The 18,428-nt window shown below is 42.0% G+C and overlaps 2 protein-coding genes across 2 annotated transcripts in view; one reads left to right on the top strand and one right to left on the bottom strand.

Annotated features, from left to right (window-relative positions):
- The window catches only part of CDCA2 (cell division cycle associated 2), a 40,009-nt gene extending 28,813 nt beyond the window's left edge, over positions 1 to 11,196 (bottom strand). The window contains exons 1-3 of the mRNA XM_068974561.1: positions 11,133 to 11,196; positions 10,867 to 11,040; positions 9,480 to 9,625 (exon numbers count right to left, since the gene is read on the bottom strand). Coding sequence (XP_068830662.1) covers positions 9,480 to 9,625; positions 10,867 to 11,040; positions 11,133 to 11,196 — 384 coding nt within the window. The remainder of the gene's footprint in view (positions 1 to 9,479; positions 9,626 to 10,866; positions 11,041 to 11,132) is intronic.
- A 2,058-nt stretch (positions 11,197 to 13,254) lies between these two features.
- Positions 13,255 to 18,428, top strand: part of KCTD9 (potassium channel tetramerization domain containing 9) — an 86,778-nt gene continuing 81,604 nt past the window's right edge. The window contains exon 1 of the mRNA XM_068974194.1: positions 13,255 to 13,303. Within this exon, the coding sequence (XP_068830295.1) occupies positions 13,256 to 13,303 (48 nt within the window). The 5' untranslated portion in view covers position 13,255. The remainder of the gene's footprint in view (positions 13,304 to 18,428) is intronic.

Genomic DNA, 18,428 nt, shown 5'->3' with positions numbered 1-18,428 from the left:
CATTATTTACCAGCTGAGCTACCAGGTAAGCCTTACCAAAGAGCAACAGCTACTCTTGGTAGCTATTAAAAGTTTATATTACTATAGACATGGAGCAACAGGTTGGCCAGTACTGATACTGACAAACCCATGGAGGAGAGAAAAGAAGTCTATCTGGAGTAGATGGGAAGCACTTTAAAAAGAAACCCAGACAAAACACATCCCATTTATTTGAGTTAAACAAATCTTTACATTCGATGACTTCCCTGGTGACTCATATGGTAAAGAATCTGTCTGCAATGTGAGAGATGCAGGTTTGATCCCTGGGTCAGGAAGATTCCCTGCAGAAGGAAATGGCAATCCACTCCAGTACTCTTGCCTAGAGAATTCCATGGACAGATGAGCCTAACGGGCTACAGTCCATGGGGTCACAAACAGTAGGACTAACACTTTTACTTTCATGAACATTGAGTTATATAAGTTGTTTACATATGATATATATTTTCCTTTTAAAAATTGTACAGAAGAACTTTTCTTCCAAAGAGGAAATACGGATGAATAGCAGGCGCATGAAATGATGCTTAACATCACTAATCATTCAGTTCAGTTCAGTTCAGTTGCATCCGACTCTTTGCGACCCCATGAATCACAGCACGCCAGGCCTCCCTGTCCATCACCAACTTCCGGAGGACACTCAGACTCACGTCCATCGAGTCAGTGATGCCATCCAGCCATCTCATTCTCTGTCGTCCCCTTCTGCTCCTGCCCCCAATCCCTCCCAGCATCAGAGTCTTTTCCAATGAGTCAACAACCCTTTGAATGAGGTGGCCAAAGTACTGGAGTTTCAGCTTTAGCATCATTCCTTCCAAAGAAATCCCAGGGCTGATCTCCTTCAGAATGGACTGGTTGGATCTCCTTGCAGTCCAAGGGACTCTCAAGAGTCTTCTCCAACACCACAGTTCAAATGCATCAATTCTTTGGCGCTCAGCTTTCTTCACAGTCCAACTCTCACATCCATACATGACCACTGGAAAAACCATAGCCTTGACTAGACAGACCTTAGTCATTAGGGAAATGCAAATCAAAACCTCAGTGAAGTATCACCTCACAGCTGTCAGCATGGCTATCATCAAAAAGATCACAGATCAGGACTTCCTTGGTGGTCCAGCGGTTAAGACTCCATGTTTCACTGCAGGGGGCATAGGTTTGATCCCTGGCCTGATAACTAAGATTCTGCATGCCACATGGTGTGGCCAAAAAAAAAAAAGGAACCCTCATTGCTATTGGTAGGAATGGAAACTGGTGTAGCCACTGTGGAAAATAGTATGGAGGTCTCTGAAAGAACTAAAAATAGAACTACCACACGACCCAGCAATTCTCCTGGATATATATATAACCCCCTAAAACCTCTAACTTGAAGAGATATGAACGCCAATGTTCATAGCAGCATTATTTCCAACTGCCAAGATATGGAAGCAACCTAGGTATCCATCAACAGACCAATGGATACACAATGTATGTACTGGAATATCCACAATATACTGGACTACTACTCAGCCATAAAAAGAGTATAATTTTGCCACCTGCATCAAATGCACTTAGAAGGCATCATGTTAACTGAAATCAGACAGACGAAGACAAATACTGTATGATATCACTTATATGTGAATCTAAAAAACACAGCAAAAATAAAATAAAAACACAGCAAACTAGAGAATGTAACAAAAAAGAATCAGACAGCTATAGAGAACAAAATATTTTTTATGGGATGGGGGTAATATGGGGTTGGGGGGTGGTGAGTGGGAGGTACAAACTAGTAGATATAAGACAGGTTACAAGGATATATTGTACAACACAAGGAATATAACCAAAACGTTGTAATACCTGTAAGTGGAATATAAACTTTAGAAATTACATAAAAAGTAAAAATTAAAAAATTAAAGTCAGTATTAAGAATGTTTTGTCTACACAGTGACGGCTTTACCAATAATAAAAGAGAGAGAGAGACTATATGGAGATTAAGGTTACAAGAAAACAACAAATTCTGGAGACAGAGCTATGAAGAAGGGACAAGAAGAAACTATTTGGAAATTTTACCAAATTCTGCTAAAAATAACATTTGACGATCTGCCTTGGCCCCTGTGTCATGTGGAGGTCTCAGCATAACTAGTTCCATCCACACTGGTCTCTATTCATTTCCATCCATACACACACCAGGGGCCAGAACAAGAGACACATGTTCTGCAGTAGCTTGGATACCTCCCTACACATACCCTCTCTCCTTTGGCAACCCCAAGCTAAATCTTTCTGATGTCATGGGGGGCTTACTTCCTCAAAGGTGAAAGCTAGTCATTTACTCAAACTGTAAAGCCAAATAGTTAAAAAACAGCTCTCTGGAAACTCTGCTAACAGCTGAAGAGTCATCAAATTAAATTGGTACTAGCAGGTGTTGGGGTAGGGAGCTTCCCTGGTGGCTCAGTGGTAAAGAACCCGTCTGCCAAAGCAGGAGCTGTTTAGTCGGCCAGTCGTGTCCAATGCTTTACGATCCCATGAACTGTAGCCCACCAGACTCCTCTCTGTGGGATTTCCCAGGCAAGAATATTGGAGTGGGCTGCCATTTCCTTCTCCAGCCAATGTAGGAGACATGGGTTTAATCCCTGAACTGGGATGATCCCCTGGAGAAGGAAATGGCAACCCACTCCAATATTGCTGCCTGGAAATCTCATGGACAGAGCAGCCTGGCAGGCTACAGTTCATGAAGTCACAAAACAGTCAGACACGACTTACTGACTAAATAACAAGCAGGGGTAGAATTGCCATATAAATGTAAGTGATGTATCATTTAAGAGTTCTGTTACCCATAAAATAAATTACTGATTAAGTTCTCTATCTAGAACTTCTCCCCACCCACCACCTGCGTCTGTATTATTTAGACTAACATATCTCCACTGATTTGGAGCTTACAGCAACTTAAGGAATTAAACTAACAAGCAAAAGTAAAATAAAAAATTACTTCCCTTTAAGATATCATATGGAGAAAACCCTGTTAAAATCCTGAAGCCATGTTTGATGGTGAATCTGCTCACACTCTTGATTTTATTCCCAGTTAAATACATTCATAAAGCAAACTTTGTTACATAACAGAACATTTAAAATTCAAACAGGTTGACAGCACATAACATTCATAAAAAGCTGGTGGTCAATTCTCACCTGAGATACAGAGAAAGAAAGGGTTTATCCTAAAGCCATACAATTTATGTTTAATGTACCTTTTTTGTAAACTTATATTTGAACATGGGACAGTTAGATTTAATTTCCTAGGAGTCTGGCCCATTTTGAAATCTGCTTTAAACAAATTAAAGCTTCCCCAGTCAAAATCATTGTTTCTCTACTTCCTGATGGAGAAAGAGAACAACATTCATATATGAAAAGTAAAGGAAGCATTAAAAAACATACTGCTTTTTTTGATACTTTTGTCTTCGGAATTATATCACTCAGTCAACATTCTTTCCCTGTTCCAGAAACCACTTGAAAGGCTCAGAATACAGGAGGAAATGACACTGTAGAGTAAAATTCTGAAAACGTATTCATATAATTTCAAGTACAAGAGGTGCCAATGAGAAGCTAAAAAAGGAGTGTGATTTGGTAATAACAGTGCTGCTCCACTTGAGTCAGGACAGCACTCCCTCTGAGGTAATAGCCGAGTTGATATGAAAACAGTAAGTGGGAGACTAAGGAATTCACCTGCAATGCACGAGGCCTGGGTTTGAACCCTGGGCCAGGAATATCCCCTGCAGAAGGGAATGGCAACCCACTCCAGTGTTCTTGCTTGGAGAATCCATGGACAGAGGCGTCCACCGGATTGCAGAGATTCGGACAAGACTCACTGACCAACACTATGAATAAGAATGAAAGGAAGATACGAGAAGAGGGAGGCATTCTGCAAGAACAAGGCAGAACAAGAGGCCTGGAATGCAGAGAGGATGCAGCAGAAAGAAGGCAAGGGTGCCCAGAAAATGGCAGGAGATAGGGAGCTGAGGATGGAGTGGGCAGGGCTCGGATCAGGGAGGGCATGAAGGCTTCGAGATGTGGTTTGAGTTTAATTGAAGGCATAACGGGAATCCATGGGAAGGTTTTAAGATGCAGAGTGATTGATCTGATTCATACTTTAGCATTTTTATTATTATTTTTGTTGTTGCACCCCATGGCATGCGAAATCTTTGTTCCCCAGCCAGGGATTGAACCTGCACCCCCTTGAATTGGAAGGGTGGAGTCTTAACCACTGGACTGCCAAGGAAGTCCCTTATTCGTACTTGAAATGTATCTCTCTGACTGCTCTGCGGGATGGTGGATGGATCAGGGAAAGTGAGAAGGAGACTAGTTATGAAGAAGCAGCTGGTGATTCAGGTAGAAAGCACATAAAGGCTGTAGCAGCCGAGCTGAGAGACATGAGAGCTTACAAAGAGGTTTCTGAAATGAAGTGAAAAGGCAATGCTGGGTTGGATGTGAGAGATTAAAAGGAAAGAAACTGAGGAAGACTGGCAGGTTGTTGGCCACAGCAACTGGACAATGGTGTGTGCTGAGATGGGGAAATGGTGAGGAATGGAAACCTAGAGTTTAGCTGTGACCATGTAATGGCAACCCACTCCAGTGTTCTTGCATGGAGAATCCCAGGGACAGAGGAGCCTAGTGGGCTGCCATCTATGGGGTCGCACAGAGTTGGACACGACTGAAGCAACTTAGCAGTAGCAGCAGCATGTAATGCTCGAAGTGCTTACTGAAACACCAAAGGGAAGATGCTGAATAGGCAAGAGGGTATCTGAATATGAGCTCTACAGAACTTTGGGCCAACGTTAGACATTTTGGAGTCACGAGTCTATAGACGATGTCCAAAGCCATGGGAAAGGATTAGTTGACGTAAGGAAAGCAACAAAATGGGGGCAGAGGAGAGCCTGGGGTGCTCAAACATTTTTGAGGGGAGAACTAAAAAAGGGAGACCAGCAGAGGAAGGGATGACAATAACAAGAAGAAAATGAGGTGAGTTTGGTATCCCCAAGAGCCAAACAAAGTGGTTCAAGGAGGGAGTAGCTGCATTCAGTCAAATGTTGAGGCAAGGCTGATTAAGATGTAAAGTAAGACATAATTAATCATGGTCTTGGCCAAGGTGTGGGCCATTTGGGATCAATGCAGAAGCCCAGGTGGAGTGGCTACAGTCACTGGAGATGATGGAAGAGGAGTGAGACAGGACAGACAACTGTTCAAGGAGTTTCCTGTGAGGGGCAGGCACAGAAATGGGACACCATGGGCGTCTAAAGAAAGTTAAGTGGCAGTCACTCAGTCATGTCTGACTCTTTATGTCCCCACACACTGCAGCCCACCAGGCTCCTGTGTCCATGGGATCCTCCAGGCAAGAATACTGGAGCGGGTTGCCATTTCCTCCTCTAGGGGGTCTTCCTAATCCAGGAACTGAACATGGGTCTCCTGCACTGCAGGCAGATTCTTTACTGTCTGAGTCACCAGGGAATCCCCTAGGGAAAGTTAAAGGGACAGATAAAGATTTGTTTGTGCTGAAGGAAAATGACTCAAAAGAAAAGGTTGGATAAGACAAATGCAGAAGGGAAAACAGGTGAAAATAACGCACATGGTCACAATAACATAAGGACTTGAATATTCAAGTAACTTATCTACTGGGAAGTTGTAAAGGATGGGAAGTGCATATCTATGTTTATGATACAAGGGATGAGGAAGAAAGAGGGTTGAACACAGTAGGAAGTCAATAGCTAATGCCTTAATACTGAAAGATTAAGAAGCAGCAATTAGGAAAAAAAAAGAAGAGACAGCCAAGTTGGAAAGGGAAAAATAAAACTGTCACTATCTTCAGATGACATATGTACAAACACAGCCACACTAAAAAACTGTTGGAATAAAGAAATTCAATAAAATTGCAGAATACAAAACGAACATACAAAAATCTGTTGTTTCTACACTCAAATAAAGAATTATAGGAAAGAAGATTTAAGAGAACATTTACAGCTATATCAAAAAGAATAAAATACTAAGAAATAAACTGAACCAAGGAAGTGAAAGATCTTGAAAACTGTAAGACACTGATGAAAGGAACCGAACAAAGGCACAAATAAATGGAAAGGTATTTTGTGCTCCTGGACTGGAAGACGCATTTGTTAAAAGGTCCACACTACCCAAAACAATCTCCAGATTCACTGCAACCCCTGTCTAAATTTCAACAGTGTGTAAAATATCACAGAAATGAAACAAACAGTCCTGAAGCTTGTTGTTGTTCAGTCGCTCAGTGGTCTCTGACTCTTTGCAGCCCCATGCACCACAACACGCCAGGCTTCCCTGCCCTTCACTGTCTCCTGGAGTTTGATCAGACTCTGCGACTCAGCACGAGCAGTTGTTAAAGTGTCGCACTTTTAAATGTGAACAGAGTCAAGGATCACTAGGCATCTGAAGAAAAGATTTGAGCATGAGCCAGAACTTAAAACAATTAAGTAGTAAAATGAGACCACAAGATCAAAGGAAGAAAAAACTATGATGTCCTCAACAGGCCACCATGAGAGATAGCCCATCATGATATTTTATAACAGCAGGAACAGAGCTTCCAGAATGAAGAAGAAGGCTAAACAAAGGATAGGGAATCAAAGGTAAGTTGAATGAATGAAGGAATGAATAGGATTTTTTTCATTCTCTAAGCTAAAATACAACAGAAAATGCCTTCAAAATTTCAAAATTTTGAGGGAAAATAGGTCCAACCCAGATTTCTATACAGGATAAACCATAATTCAATTATGTTGGTAGGATAAACTTTATCAGATATGCAGAGGCTCCAGAAAAATGAGGTAGTACACCGAGAAAAGATATGAAAATATGGAGAAAGGAAATACAAATAGGAGAGAAAAAGGAAATCACCAAGGATGGTGAAAGGAAGTCATGAAGTGCCAGCTGTCCAGCAAATCTAGATCGAAGCCAATCTAAGTCAGAGGGCACTTAGAGATGAGAAAAGGATGGATGGATTCCTAAGACTGACAGTTCTGTCAGAGTGTGGGGATTCTCAAGATTACATGATACAGATTAAACCAAAAAAAAAAAAAGTAGGAGATGCAGGTTCGATCCCTGGGTTGGGAAGATTTCCTGAAGAACATGGCAACCCACTCTAGTATTCTTGCCTGGAGAATCCCATGGACAGGGGAGCCTGGCAGGCTACAGTACAGGGGTTGCAAAGAGTTGGACGCAGCTGTGTACACATGCACACAAACACCACAGATAATACATAATAAGCCCTTATTTAAACCAACATTGTAATTGGTTGTATTGGCAGGAAGGGGAAAGTGCTGGAATAGTTATGGTTAGGAGATGTGAGAGAGCAAAACTCTCATTTTTCAAAGAAATATAAACAATGACAGCAAAGCTAAAACAGAGGGACTTGCCTGGTGGTCCAGTGATTAAGACTCCACGCTTCCAATGTCGTGGCTGCAGGTTTGATTCCTGGTTGGGGAACTAAGATCTCACGTGGCATGCAGCCCAGCCAGAACAACAACAAATACCATGTTCCAGGCAGAGTTGTAAGTACGTCATATGTATGTATTTATTCATCCTCATAAAACTCTTGCTACTATTATAACCCATTTTATACATGAGGAAACTGGGACACAGAAGTCAACTAATCTGCCAAAAGTCACAATGAACTAATAATAAACCTAAGAATCAAACACCAGCAATATAACCCCACAGGCCATGCTGCCATCTATTCTAACACAGTTCTCAAGAAGTCTTTACACTCTAAAAAATGACTGACCACTTCAGAGACTCGCAATTCATGTGGGTTGTATCTATCAAGAGTATTTCAAGAACTTTTTCAGAATTGTGGACATTTTTCTTTAATGCACCACAAAATTCAATGAAGATTTCTTATAGGTTAGTTGCAAGGTCAAATACGAAGTTTACATTAGTTAAAAGTTAGTCAAAAGTTCAAGTTAGGTCAATGAACTTTTCATATGATGTTACGTTAGAATCCATGGGCTTATCCTGCAACTTGAAGGTGTATTTTGCAAGTACATGTCATGCAGAGAATACTGGTTCATTCAGCTGTGCATATCTTCCAAATGCTGACATATTTCATTATGCAATACTAAAATTATCCAAACATCACATTCATTAATAACCTCAAGGATCCATCAGAAAAGCAGTCACTGGGAAGTTGTCCAGTAAGTTCAGAGTGGTGGTGAATACAAGTTTTTCATAATTCTGATTCTCTCTCAAAAACTTGAATTTTTTTCATTGGGAAGAAATACCCATCTTTCCTTGAAATGGCAAGTTCACTGTTTATTTCTGAGAAAACGCCAGCCACATTCCCAAGTCTGGCTAACCATGTCTGTTTGTCAGATAAATATGATGTTCCATGAAAATAATAGCTAGTTCAACTCACAGCGCCGACAGTCACATCCACGATTTTTCTGGAAACATCCACCACACTTTGGTATGTACTTTGAAAGCGCGTGGTGTCCACTTCCCATTTCATCACACATAATATTTCAGGGTTGAAAAATTTAAATGGATGATTTTTTTATTGCTTCATCAAGGAAGTTAAGTGAAACTGGACTTATTATTATTTCCTGTGAATGCTGGACAGTGATGAAGGTAGAATGACTGCTTGGTGCTATCAGCTTTTACACCATGAATGTAACATCAATAGAGTGAAAAAAGGGCAAATTACCATCTTAGTGTTGTTTCAAAACATAATTTTGACCTCATGGGCCTCTTGGATGGGACTCAGGGATTCCCAGGAACCTGCAGCTAATTTTTGAGAAGGCTTGCAGTGCACTAAACAGCCTTCCATATACACAGGGTCTAAAACTGAAAGATAAAGAAGTGCCAATAAAAGTACCTTTTAAAATAGGAAGGTCAAGACCAAAAGAGCCACAGAAGGACAAGCCAGGGACTGTCTTTCACTACAAGTCTGCTACTATTTGACTTTTTAGTGGCATTTACTAGTCTAATAAAAATTAGCAAAAACATCTAAATACTTTCCCATCAACAGACAAATACTTAGCTCCTTTCCACAAAGTTATCCCAAATATATTTTATGGGGGGGGGGGGGGGACTCTTGTCCCTACATGCCAATGCATAGCAGTTATTATTAGACACTTACAGACAAAACATTAAAAGAAGAAGGTTGGAAAAACAAACACTGCCTCACCTCATTACACAGACAGGAACTAGACAACAATTGGCAAAATAAAATAGAAAGCACTTCCAGAATGCCATTTCCATACAGCATCTTATAACTCTTACTAGATCCATGCTCAACATCAACATTTCTGCTAAGGTCAAAATCTCTGTAAGACACAGAGAAGATATTCTCTCACCAGATTCAAAACAGATGAGGTGCACTGCAGAGCTCCAACACTGTACAAAAGCTTTCTAAACAGCAAAACATCCTTCTAGAAGAATTCATGATGGAACTTAGAAGAACACCATACCTGAAAAGGGGAACTCTGGGTCAATGAAGCATTCTTTAAACTCCGCTGCTCGGCAACGAAACGAATTAGATGGTTTGTTTCAGGAAGGCCCCGAAGACCAACTGTAGAGCGCCGTCTGGATTTTTTAAGGTAGGGTGATGACTTTTCTGTAATGAAAACTCTCTTTTAAGTTGGAACAAAACAAAAGGCAATCATCAGTAATCATGCCCTGAACACCCCCATGATCCACTAGCCTGAGAGAGAACATGGTAAAAAAGTGATACAGAAATCTAAATGGAAAACCGTAAAGAAGACTGTTCACACACCATCAGTTTTCGGGTAGGGACCTTTGTTTTGACTACTGATTTATTCCATGCCCTGGAGCTGTGGACAGAATATAGAAAGCGTTCATCAAATAATTGTGTAACACATTTGAATTAACACATCTCATATTTTGTTTCATATTTCCTGCACAGGATTGGTAAGGGCTTGCTTTGGACGAAGAATTTCCCTTTATCTGAATTAGTCTAATCTCCAAGGACAATCTCCCCCTTGGCACATACTTTCAAGTTCTGCTATCTCAAGACGATTTGTTTCTCCTTGATATTTGTCTACCTTCAGCACATTACCCTGAATTCCAGCTGCACACCTAAACACACGAAGTCAGTCTAGCTTTCTAAAGGTCTAAGAGCGTTCTTTTTTCTTTTTCAAAGTTGTGGCATGCAGGATCTAGTTTCCAGACCAGAGATCCAACCTTGGCCCCCTGCATTGGGAGCTTGGAGTCTTAGCCACTGGACCACCAGAGAAGTGCCAAGTGGGATGTTCTTGAGAAGGGAGCACAGGATGGTTTGCCACTATGGTATGGTCTCCATCATGTGTTATTAAGCTAGTGCCCTTTGGCTTTCAAGCACATTTTCCTCCATAGTTAAATGCTGTTCTCTAATTCCATTCCTATTATTTCTTTCTTCTCCAGCAAAGACAGACTTCAAAAGTGAATTTTATTTCTACTCTGTAAGGGAGATTAGCCCGGGTCAATTTTCTGTTTGTAAGTTTGAAGAGGCATACCCTACTTTTCAATTTCATATTTTCCTAGTTGCCTTTTAGCTTTCTCTCATTTTTGCTATACATGACTGTTGAATGTATTACTATTTAGGGCATACACCCTCCTGTATTCCATGTGTTGGGTCAAAGAGCAATTTGCACACATATTCTTCTCCAGTTTAAATAAGGAGCATAGCTGTGAGTCAGGAACAACATAATCTTGGTGCCCTGGGACCCTGATCTAGTACGTTTGAGAGCCAATCAATTTAGACACATAACATGCTAAGCTAGATGGGGCAGGTGAACAGTACAGAGTTTAATTTATAAACTTTTAAAAGCACTGCAACAAAAGGACAACATTTCTTACCTGAAGAGTTATTTACAAAGCTTTCAGGTGTAATTCCCAATTGCTCCACAGTTACTGTGGAAAAGTTCAAGGGTGATTTAAAAGTCTCTGATGTGTAACGATTAGGAGTCATTTCAGGTGCCTGCTTGTGGGGAGTTACAAGCTTCCCATTTCCCAAAATGAAAGGGGTTTTTCCTAAAACAGACAACATGTGGTAGAGGTTAAACATCATTAGAAGATAAATATTTAAACCTTTAATTTCACAGAGACAACAGATCTCTACATACCAGCGTTCTTAATAGGAGACTCCTTGGTTTGAAGGGGCTCGCTGTCTTGTGAACAAGTATCCATCTAAAGAGAGAGAGGAGGAAAAAGAAAAATAACCTCACCTCCAAGATTAATGTGATTTGATTGAGATCCTCTTTCAAGACTGAATTCTAATACAATCCATGTTGTTGCTGTTTAGTCGCCAAGTCGTGTTCAATTCTTTTGCGTCCCCATGGACTGTAGCCAGCCAGGCTCCTCTTTCCATGAGATATCCCAGACAAGAATACTGGAGTGGGTTGCCATTTCCTTCTCCAGGGGATCTTCCCGACCCAGGAATTGAACCAGACAGCTCCTACGCTGACAGGTGGATTCTTTTTACCAGGGAAGCCCAACACAATCTACACTGGCACGAAAACAGGTGTCAAAAGACTACTTTAGGACCTCAAATTAAAGAGGAATGGAGGACACTGCTCTTCGGGATGAAACGAAGCAGACCCCATAAGCCAAGGATTTTCAACCTTAGGGAACATCGGACTCATCTGGGCACTCTGTTAGAGACGCACCTTTTGCAGACTCCCCAAAATTCTAATTCAGGAGGTCTGCCTAGACCTCAAGAGTTTGCATATTAAAAAGCACGCGGGTGATCCAGTGGAACACACTGCTGAGAAACCCCCCGAAGAAACAGCTCTGCGGCACTGTGCGGTGCTTAGTCGTGTCCGACTTTGCGACCCCATGGACTGTAGACGGCCAGGCTCCTCTGTCTATGGGACTATCCAGGCAAGAAGACTGGAGTGGGTTGCCATTCCCTTCTCCCGGGGATCTTCCCAACCCAGGGATCGAACCCAGGTCTTCCGCATTGCAGGCGGATTCTTTACTGTCAGAACTATCAGGGAAGCCCTGAATCTGCACTAGTCTCTGAAATCCCAACCAGATCACTTGCCTTACCTCCCGTAGGGTTTATTTTGAACGCTACTCCGATGAATGTTGGGGCTGCAGTGCCTTCTAGATCTCGGCTCTTTGGTCCTGAAGCATTCGCTTGAGAAAACAACTATCGGCCGTCAAGTCATCCGCAGGGGGGGCTCCCAGATCCCCCACCCCCAACACCCCAACCTGCGGCCGGAGTCCCTTACAGCCTTCCTTCCGCGAGGGCTCGGACCGCCACCCGATTCAAATCGCCGGCCCCGCCTCCTCGGCGTCCGGGCGTTACTCTGCAAATCTCTACGCCGCCGCCACCCGCACGTGTGCGCGCGCACTCCGAACCCTGCCAGGCCTTTACATCGCCGCCCCAGGCAAAGGAGAGGCTTCGTGGGTTCGAAGAGACACCACTACTAGCTGCCGATAACACACTGACCAAAGAGACCAGCTGTTGACCTCTGTCCGCAGGGACTACTTTTTGTGAGAGGCTCGCGGAAGATCCCTTCGGTAGTTTTTAAACGCCGTACCCCGCCTTTCGATTGGATGCTGCAAACTTCGAAAAGAATCCTTGGACCAATCAGGACAGAAAAGCTGACCGGCTCTTACCCAATCAGCGAGCCCCAGCCTCAGCCGTTTCCTCTGTGGGTTGGGCGAGGGGGAGGTGCTAAAGTTGGGAGGCGCTGACTGGTTATGGATCACTTCCAGCGCTCCACCTCCTTCTTTCAAACCCCGCCTTCGTATGCAGATTACTTCTACCTGGTGTTGGCTTTGCGCCTGCTCAGTAATGCTTTGAGCAGCCGTTCGGCTCCAGGTTGAGCTCTGATTGGCTGATAACCCTTCCCTGTCGGCTAGACCGCAGCCTCTCTTCCCTCCTTCCACCTGGGCTGGGTTAGTGAGAGCCCACCCAGTGCAGGGGGATGATTGGTTGAGTGCTGCCCTGCGCTGCCCGATGATTGGCGGAGCTTAGAGTCAGTCTGGGAGAGGTGGGGGAAGGGCCCCAGACTGACTGAAGAGCCCAGGGGCGGGGTGGGAAGGAGGACCGGCCAACCTTGGGGTGTGGGACGGAGTGTGCGTGTTTGTGTGTGTGTGTGTCAGTAAAGGAAGGAAGGTGGCGAAGGGAGGAGAGTCCGAGTGGGTGGAGGGAGGGGAAGGGCGGAAGAAGAAAAAGGTGGGAGGAGAGACAGGTGGGAGGGTGGCGACTCACTCAGGATCCGGTGGGGGCAACGCAATGAGGCGGGTGACCCTGTTCCTTAACGGCAGCCCCAAGAATGGAAAGGTAAGGGGGTCGGGAGGAGGCGAGGCGGGCCGGGCTGCGGGGGGCGAGGGCAGCGGAGTGCGGAGCGGGCTCGCGGGGCAGAGGGCTGAAGTTGGGGAGAGGGACTGGAAGCGGGGAGGTGGGCGTGCGCCCGGGCGGGGGGCGTCCGGGAGGAGGCCGACCTTGGGTCCCTGAGGCCTCCTCCCCAACCCCGGGATCCCTAGCCCGCGCCTGCCCTTGGACTCCCCAGCTGCTCTGGGGACCGGCGCAGTTCAGTTTGGGCTTAATCGTTCTCAAGACCAGGTTTGGGTCCTGGAGTACAGAGGACTCGGAGGGCGTGGGGACGGTCGCTGTCACCTGATGCTCAAATTCCGCTTTCCACCTCCACCAAGACCCCGCTGCCCCCCGCCCGTGGCTGCAGAAGACACTGGTTCCCACCTTCGTGCTGAGTAATGGTCCGCTCCAGAAAGTGCTGGTTAACAACTAAAGCATTTAAGGGTGATCAGGTGAAAACAATTAAAACTTTCTATCCGTGGCTAAGTAAAACGTTCTCTCAGCCTAAGTCGAATAGAGGGATGAAATAATACTGACATTTTCTAGATGGTCACCCCACCTACTTTGAGGATCCCACAGCACCACCGCCGTCAAAACTTCTGTACTCGCTTTATTAATATTTCGCACTATTTTAGTTTCTTAGAGGACTGGGACAATAGACCGAAGTGGATGGATTGGACATTACTCTTTGCTGTGTTAGGCCTTTGTTGAGGGTGTGGTGCTGAATATTTTTCCATCGCTGGAGCAAGCCAAAATGTATCCTGTTCCTTCTCAGCCCCTTGCCCCACCCATGAAAGTTGTTCGGCGTCTATGGAAAATTTGACCGTTCAAGGCAGACATTTATGGTGCGGCTAAATGACATCTAGAAATTACTAAGCAATAGAGTCGGAGTTGAAGGTAGATTGGGCTCCCTGTCTTATCTGCCAAAACGTTTTCCGCATCTTTTGCACACACTGTAAATTTTTAAATAGCGCAATTGTGCCACGGTATAAAAAAATGGCTTTCCAACTACTCTGCAGTTTTGAGTAAAAGTGCTCTAAAGGTTTGAACCATGCTGTAGTTTTTTGACTGCAGTTATCGTGTTTTTCTGATTTTAGAGATTTAATACTCATTAGAAGAGAAGTAGCATAAATTTAAGTAATTGAGTTTTCATAAATTCTTCACAGCATTCACTTTATTAACTTTTTTCTGTACCTGGTTTGTCTGTTGATAACTGCTACTCATAACCCAAAACATATGTTGTTACTGGAAGAAAGATTTAGTATATCCAAAGTTACAATTGTAGTATGTTCTCGAAAACAGGCCTGTGACTGACCCTTTTCTTCAACATTTCTGTTATGTTATTTCATGAAAGGCAAGATGTTTAGACCCAGCCATGAATTTTTAACTACTCCTGAAACTACTGAGTTTTATTCTTGTCAAAAATTCGCTGGCTTAGTCTTGTCATATTTTTATTAAGGTTTGTTTTTTTTTTTTTAATGTACTTTTGACTAGGTTAGCTTTTTGGATTTAAATATTAGTTTACTTAAATATTTTGCTAGAGAATCTCAGAAAATTGGAAAAAACTTCTCAAATAGTTCATTACAAACATTATAAAAACCCAAATTGGAAAAGACTAATGTGATTCAATATTGAAAGTAAGTCAGGGGCTTCCCTGGTGGTCCAGTGGTTAGGATTCCATGCTTTCACAGCCGAGGGTGCAGGTTCAATCCCTGTTCGGGGAACTAAGATCCCCCAGGCAGTGCGAATCAACCAAAAAAAAAATAAAGACATGTGATAATCTTTACTGTTTAACTGAAAAACATATTCTGTGCTAAAGTTTTCAGTGTTTCCTCCCCTCCCCTTAAACTGATTAAAAAAAAATACTATTACTGATTTTTAAAAATTACTCTTATTTGATCAAAGAGCAGAATAATACATAACAGCCTGCATTTTTGTATAGATGAAGTGGCTGTACTTAGCCAGGGTTGGCATGATCTTGACATGATTTTTATGAAACTGAAACAGAGCACTACTGTAAGATAAACAGTTTGGTCTCTTGTCCACCAGTTGAAATATCTGTCACTTTCATTATCTCTATACTTACCTAGCTTCTGTTTTTGTTATCTGGCCCTAAGAGTAATGCCTGTTTTTTTTTTTCACATAAGTTTCCGTCCTTTAAAGCTTGTTGAGCAATTGCCAACACTGGGTGGTGAAGCTTGGGGTTGGGAAGGCAGAGTCACTGCAGATTGTTGTTCAGTCGCAAAGTTGTATCCAACTCTGCATTTTTTAGTCACTGTAGAGGACAACATATGCTTACAACGACTTTTGACTTTTGTGTATAGTGAGTAAACAGAAGTATACTGAATGTTTTGATGTTGAAGATAGGTTGCGGGGAGGGGTGAGTTGTGCCTTCATTAAAGTGATGCTTTCCCAAGTGAGATTGTCTACCTCACAGGGCGTGCAGGAAGATCAAGTAGTTTAAGAAGAAATACTACACCTTTTAGGTTGCTTTGTTTTGTTTTGTTTTTAGTTAAAGATACAAAGTTACATCAAGACTTGATTTGGCCAATCTTAAAGGACACAGGTGCTTTTAGTCATTGAGTGGGTCAACTGGTTAACTGCTCCCAAAATGTATATTGTTCTTTGAAATAGTAGTCAATGATAGGATGAGATCATCCCAATTAGCAAGACATTTAAAAATATTTTCCAGCACACAAAGATCACTTTAGACTTTTTTTCTTTTAATGTTTAAAGTCAATCTTATATTTGGCAGGAGTTCACTAAATTTAATGATATATATTTAAGGGATTTTTACTGGTTGACTCATTGTCTTAAGTCAATAAAAGTACTTTTCTCATTTTGGAAATTATGTTTTCCCTGACATTGGTGTATATTTATAAATAAGTAAATGATATATGGATGTTTGAGTACATCCCCCCTGGTGTTTCACGGATGGGTGCCTAGTCAAAAGAACTTGAAGGCCATATTTCTAAAAAATTGGACTCTTTAAATTTTCATTTTTTTAAGTAGCTACCAGAGTCAGGTTTGAATCTTTCATTCTTTCTCTACATGCCTCAGAATTCCCGTTCTCTTTTAATATTCTCTGTAACAGTTGGCATCAAGGAATTTGAAATGAGGATGCAGTGAGTGGCTTCTGAGCTACCTGATGTCAGTTCCATGTTTCTGAGCGTTGTGGACTTAAGTTGCTTTTTCTTTCTTCAGAATATTCAACCAGGCTTTTTGTATACCTTATTCATTCATTAAATCAGCAGTGACTGAGTACTGTCATATGAAGCACCATGCTAGGCACTGCAGCCATAGTGGGATGTGAAATAGATCTTAATTCTGTACCGATGTTTACAATCTTGGCCCAGGACCTGTTTAAATCTGGCTTTAGCATTAAGTCAGAAATACGTTGTTGGTAAGTATCCAGAGTTGAATTTGTTGTATTAAGTTGAAGAAAGGTGAAAAATCTATGTAAAGCTTATGTATATTGAAATCGAAGTAATAAGAAACTTGCTTTCTGGACTTGCGTTCTTCATTGAGTACATTTCTAAGAATTCATCCATATTGTCCCACATGGTGATAGTTTAGTCATTTTCACTCCTTTATAATAATTATGCAAATTATATACAAATACTATCACAATTTACCCATTCTCCTGTCAATGGACAGTTGGGGTGTTTATTTTCTTTATACTTTGCTATGAAATTGATAGTCCTGACACGAAGAGTCTGGCATAGCCTGGTGCACATGTGCAAGCGTCTTTATAGGGGAATGGTTTGCACACTTTAGCATGCATTGGAATCACCTGGAGAAACTGATCAACTATTGCTAGGCCCCACCCCCAGGGGCTTCCCAGGTGGCTCAGTGGTAAACAATTCGCCTGCTAATATAGGAGACTCCAGATGCAGGCTCCATCCCTGGGTTGGGAAGATCATCTGGAGGAGGAAATGGCAACCCACTCCAGTATTCCTGCCTGGAAAGTTCCATGGACAGAGGAGCCTGGTAGGTTATAATACATGGGTTGCACAGAGTCGAACACTGGGCCACAGCACACACCACCCCCAGAGCTGTAAATTCCCAGGGTCTGAGGTAAAGGCTAGGAGTTTAATTTTTAATCTACCCCTCAATTATGCTAACGCTGTTGGTCTAGAGAGCTCACTTTTGAGAACCACTGCTCTAGGGTTGTAATTATTAGATGTTAGTTTTTGTGAATGTTTAGTTTTTTTAAGAATGTCAAGTTTTTCAAAGTCATTGCAATAATTTATATCCCATGAGCATGGCATAAATCCTCTCGTTAATCCATATTCTCTTCAACACCTGCTGTGGTCAGACTTTAAAAATTTGGAATATTTTAATATTTGTCTTCCTGAGGGAGAGTCATCATTTTTAGAAAGAAAATAATTTTAATTTTTTAAAATGTATGAAGCAGAAAGGGTAGATAACTTTATTCTGCATTTAGTTATTGGTGGGCCAGTTGGGTAAATAGACCTGCATAAATCCAGTAGGAATTTATTGATTGTATATTATGTAATAGGTACTGTGGGCATGTAAGAAAAACACGTTTTAAATATAGGTTTTACTTTTTAAATTTTAATAACACGGGTTACAATTTGAGAACAGTGTTTAAAGGTAAATTAAACTTCATTAAACTGATATGTCCTGTTAGGCATTTTTTACTTTCCTAGTCGGTGGATAGCTTTCGCTTGTAATGGGATCTGAACTTTAGAAAGAATTAAGTTAAACACTAATATAATCTAGTGCCCATAAAGTTTAATAGACATACTTCTCAACTTTCTCCATAGAATGCTTCCATTCGAAGTATAGTGCCTAGGTTATTAAAATGGTTAATCACAGTGACATGAAAACTTGAAGTCCATACTAGGAAGTATAACACACATGAAACAGATAGCCGTTGTAAGCATGAACATTTTATAAATGCTTGGCCTCTCTGAGGACTGGAGTAATAAGCTTAGTAAATAACAGAACTCATATCTATGACATACAAGCTTTCCAATGTCACCTTTTCCCAACAGTGTTGATAGATAATGAAAGCTATGTATGTAGTCTGTTTGAATCTCACCAACTTAAAATCTTTTCCAGGTGT

Source organism: Capricornis sumatraensis, chromosome 6 (assembly GCF_032405125.1).
Source record: "Capricornis sumatraensis isolate serow.1 chromosome 6, serow.2, whole genome shotgun sequence".
Lineage (NCBI taxonomy): Eukaryota > Metazoa > Chordata > Mammalia > Artiodactyla > Bovidae > Capricornis > Capricornis sumatraensis.
The sequence above is the reverse complement of the archived record's forward strand: the minus strand, read 5'-3'. Positions and strand labels throughout refer to the sequence as shown.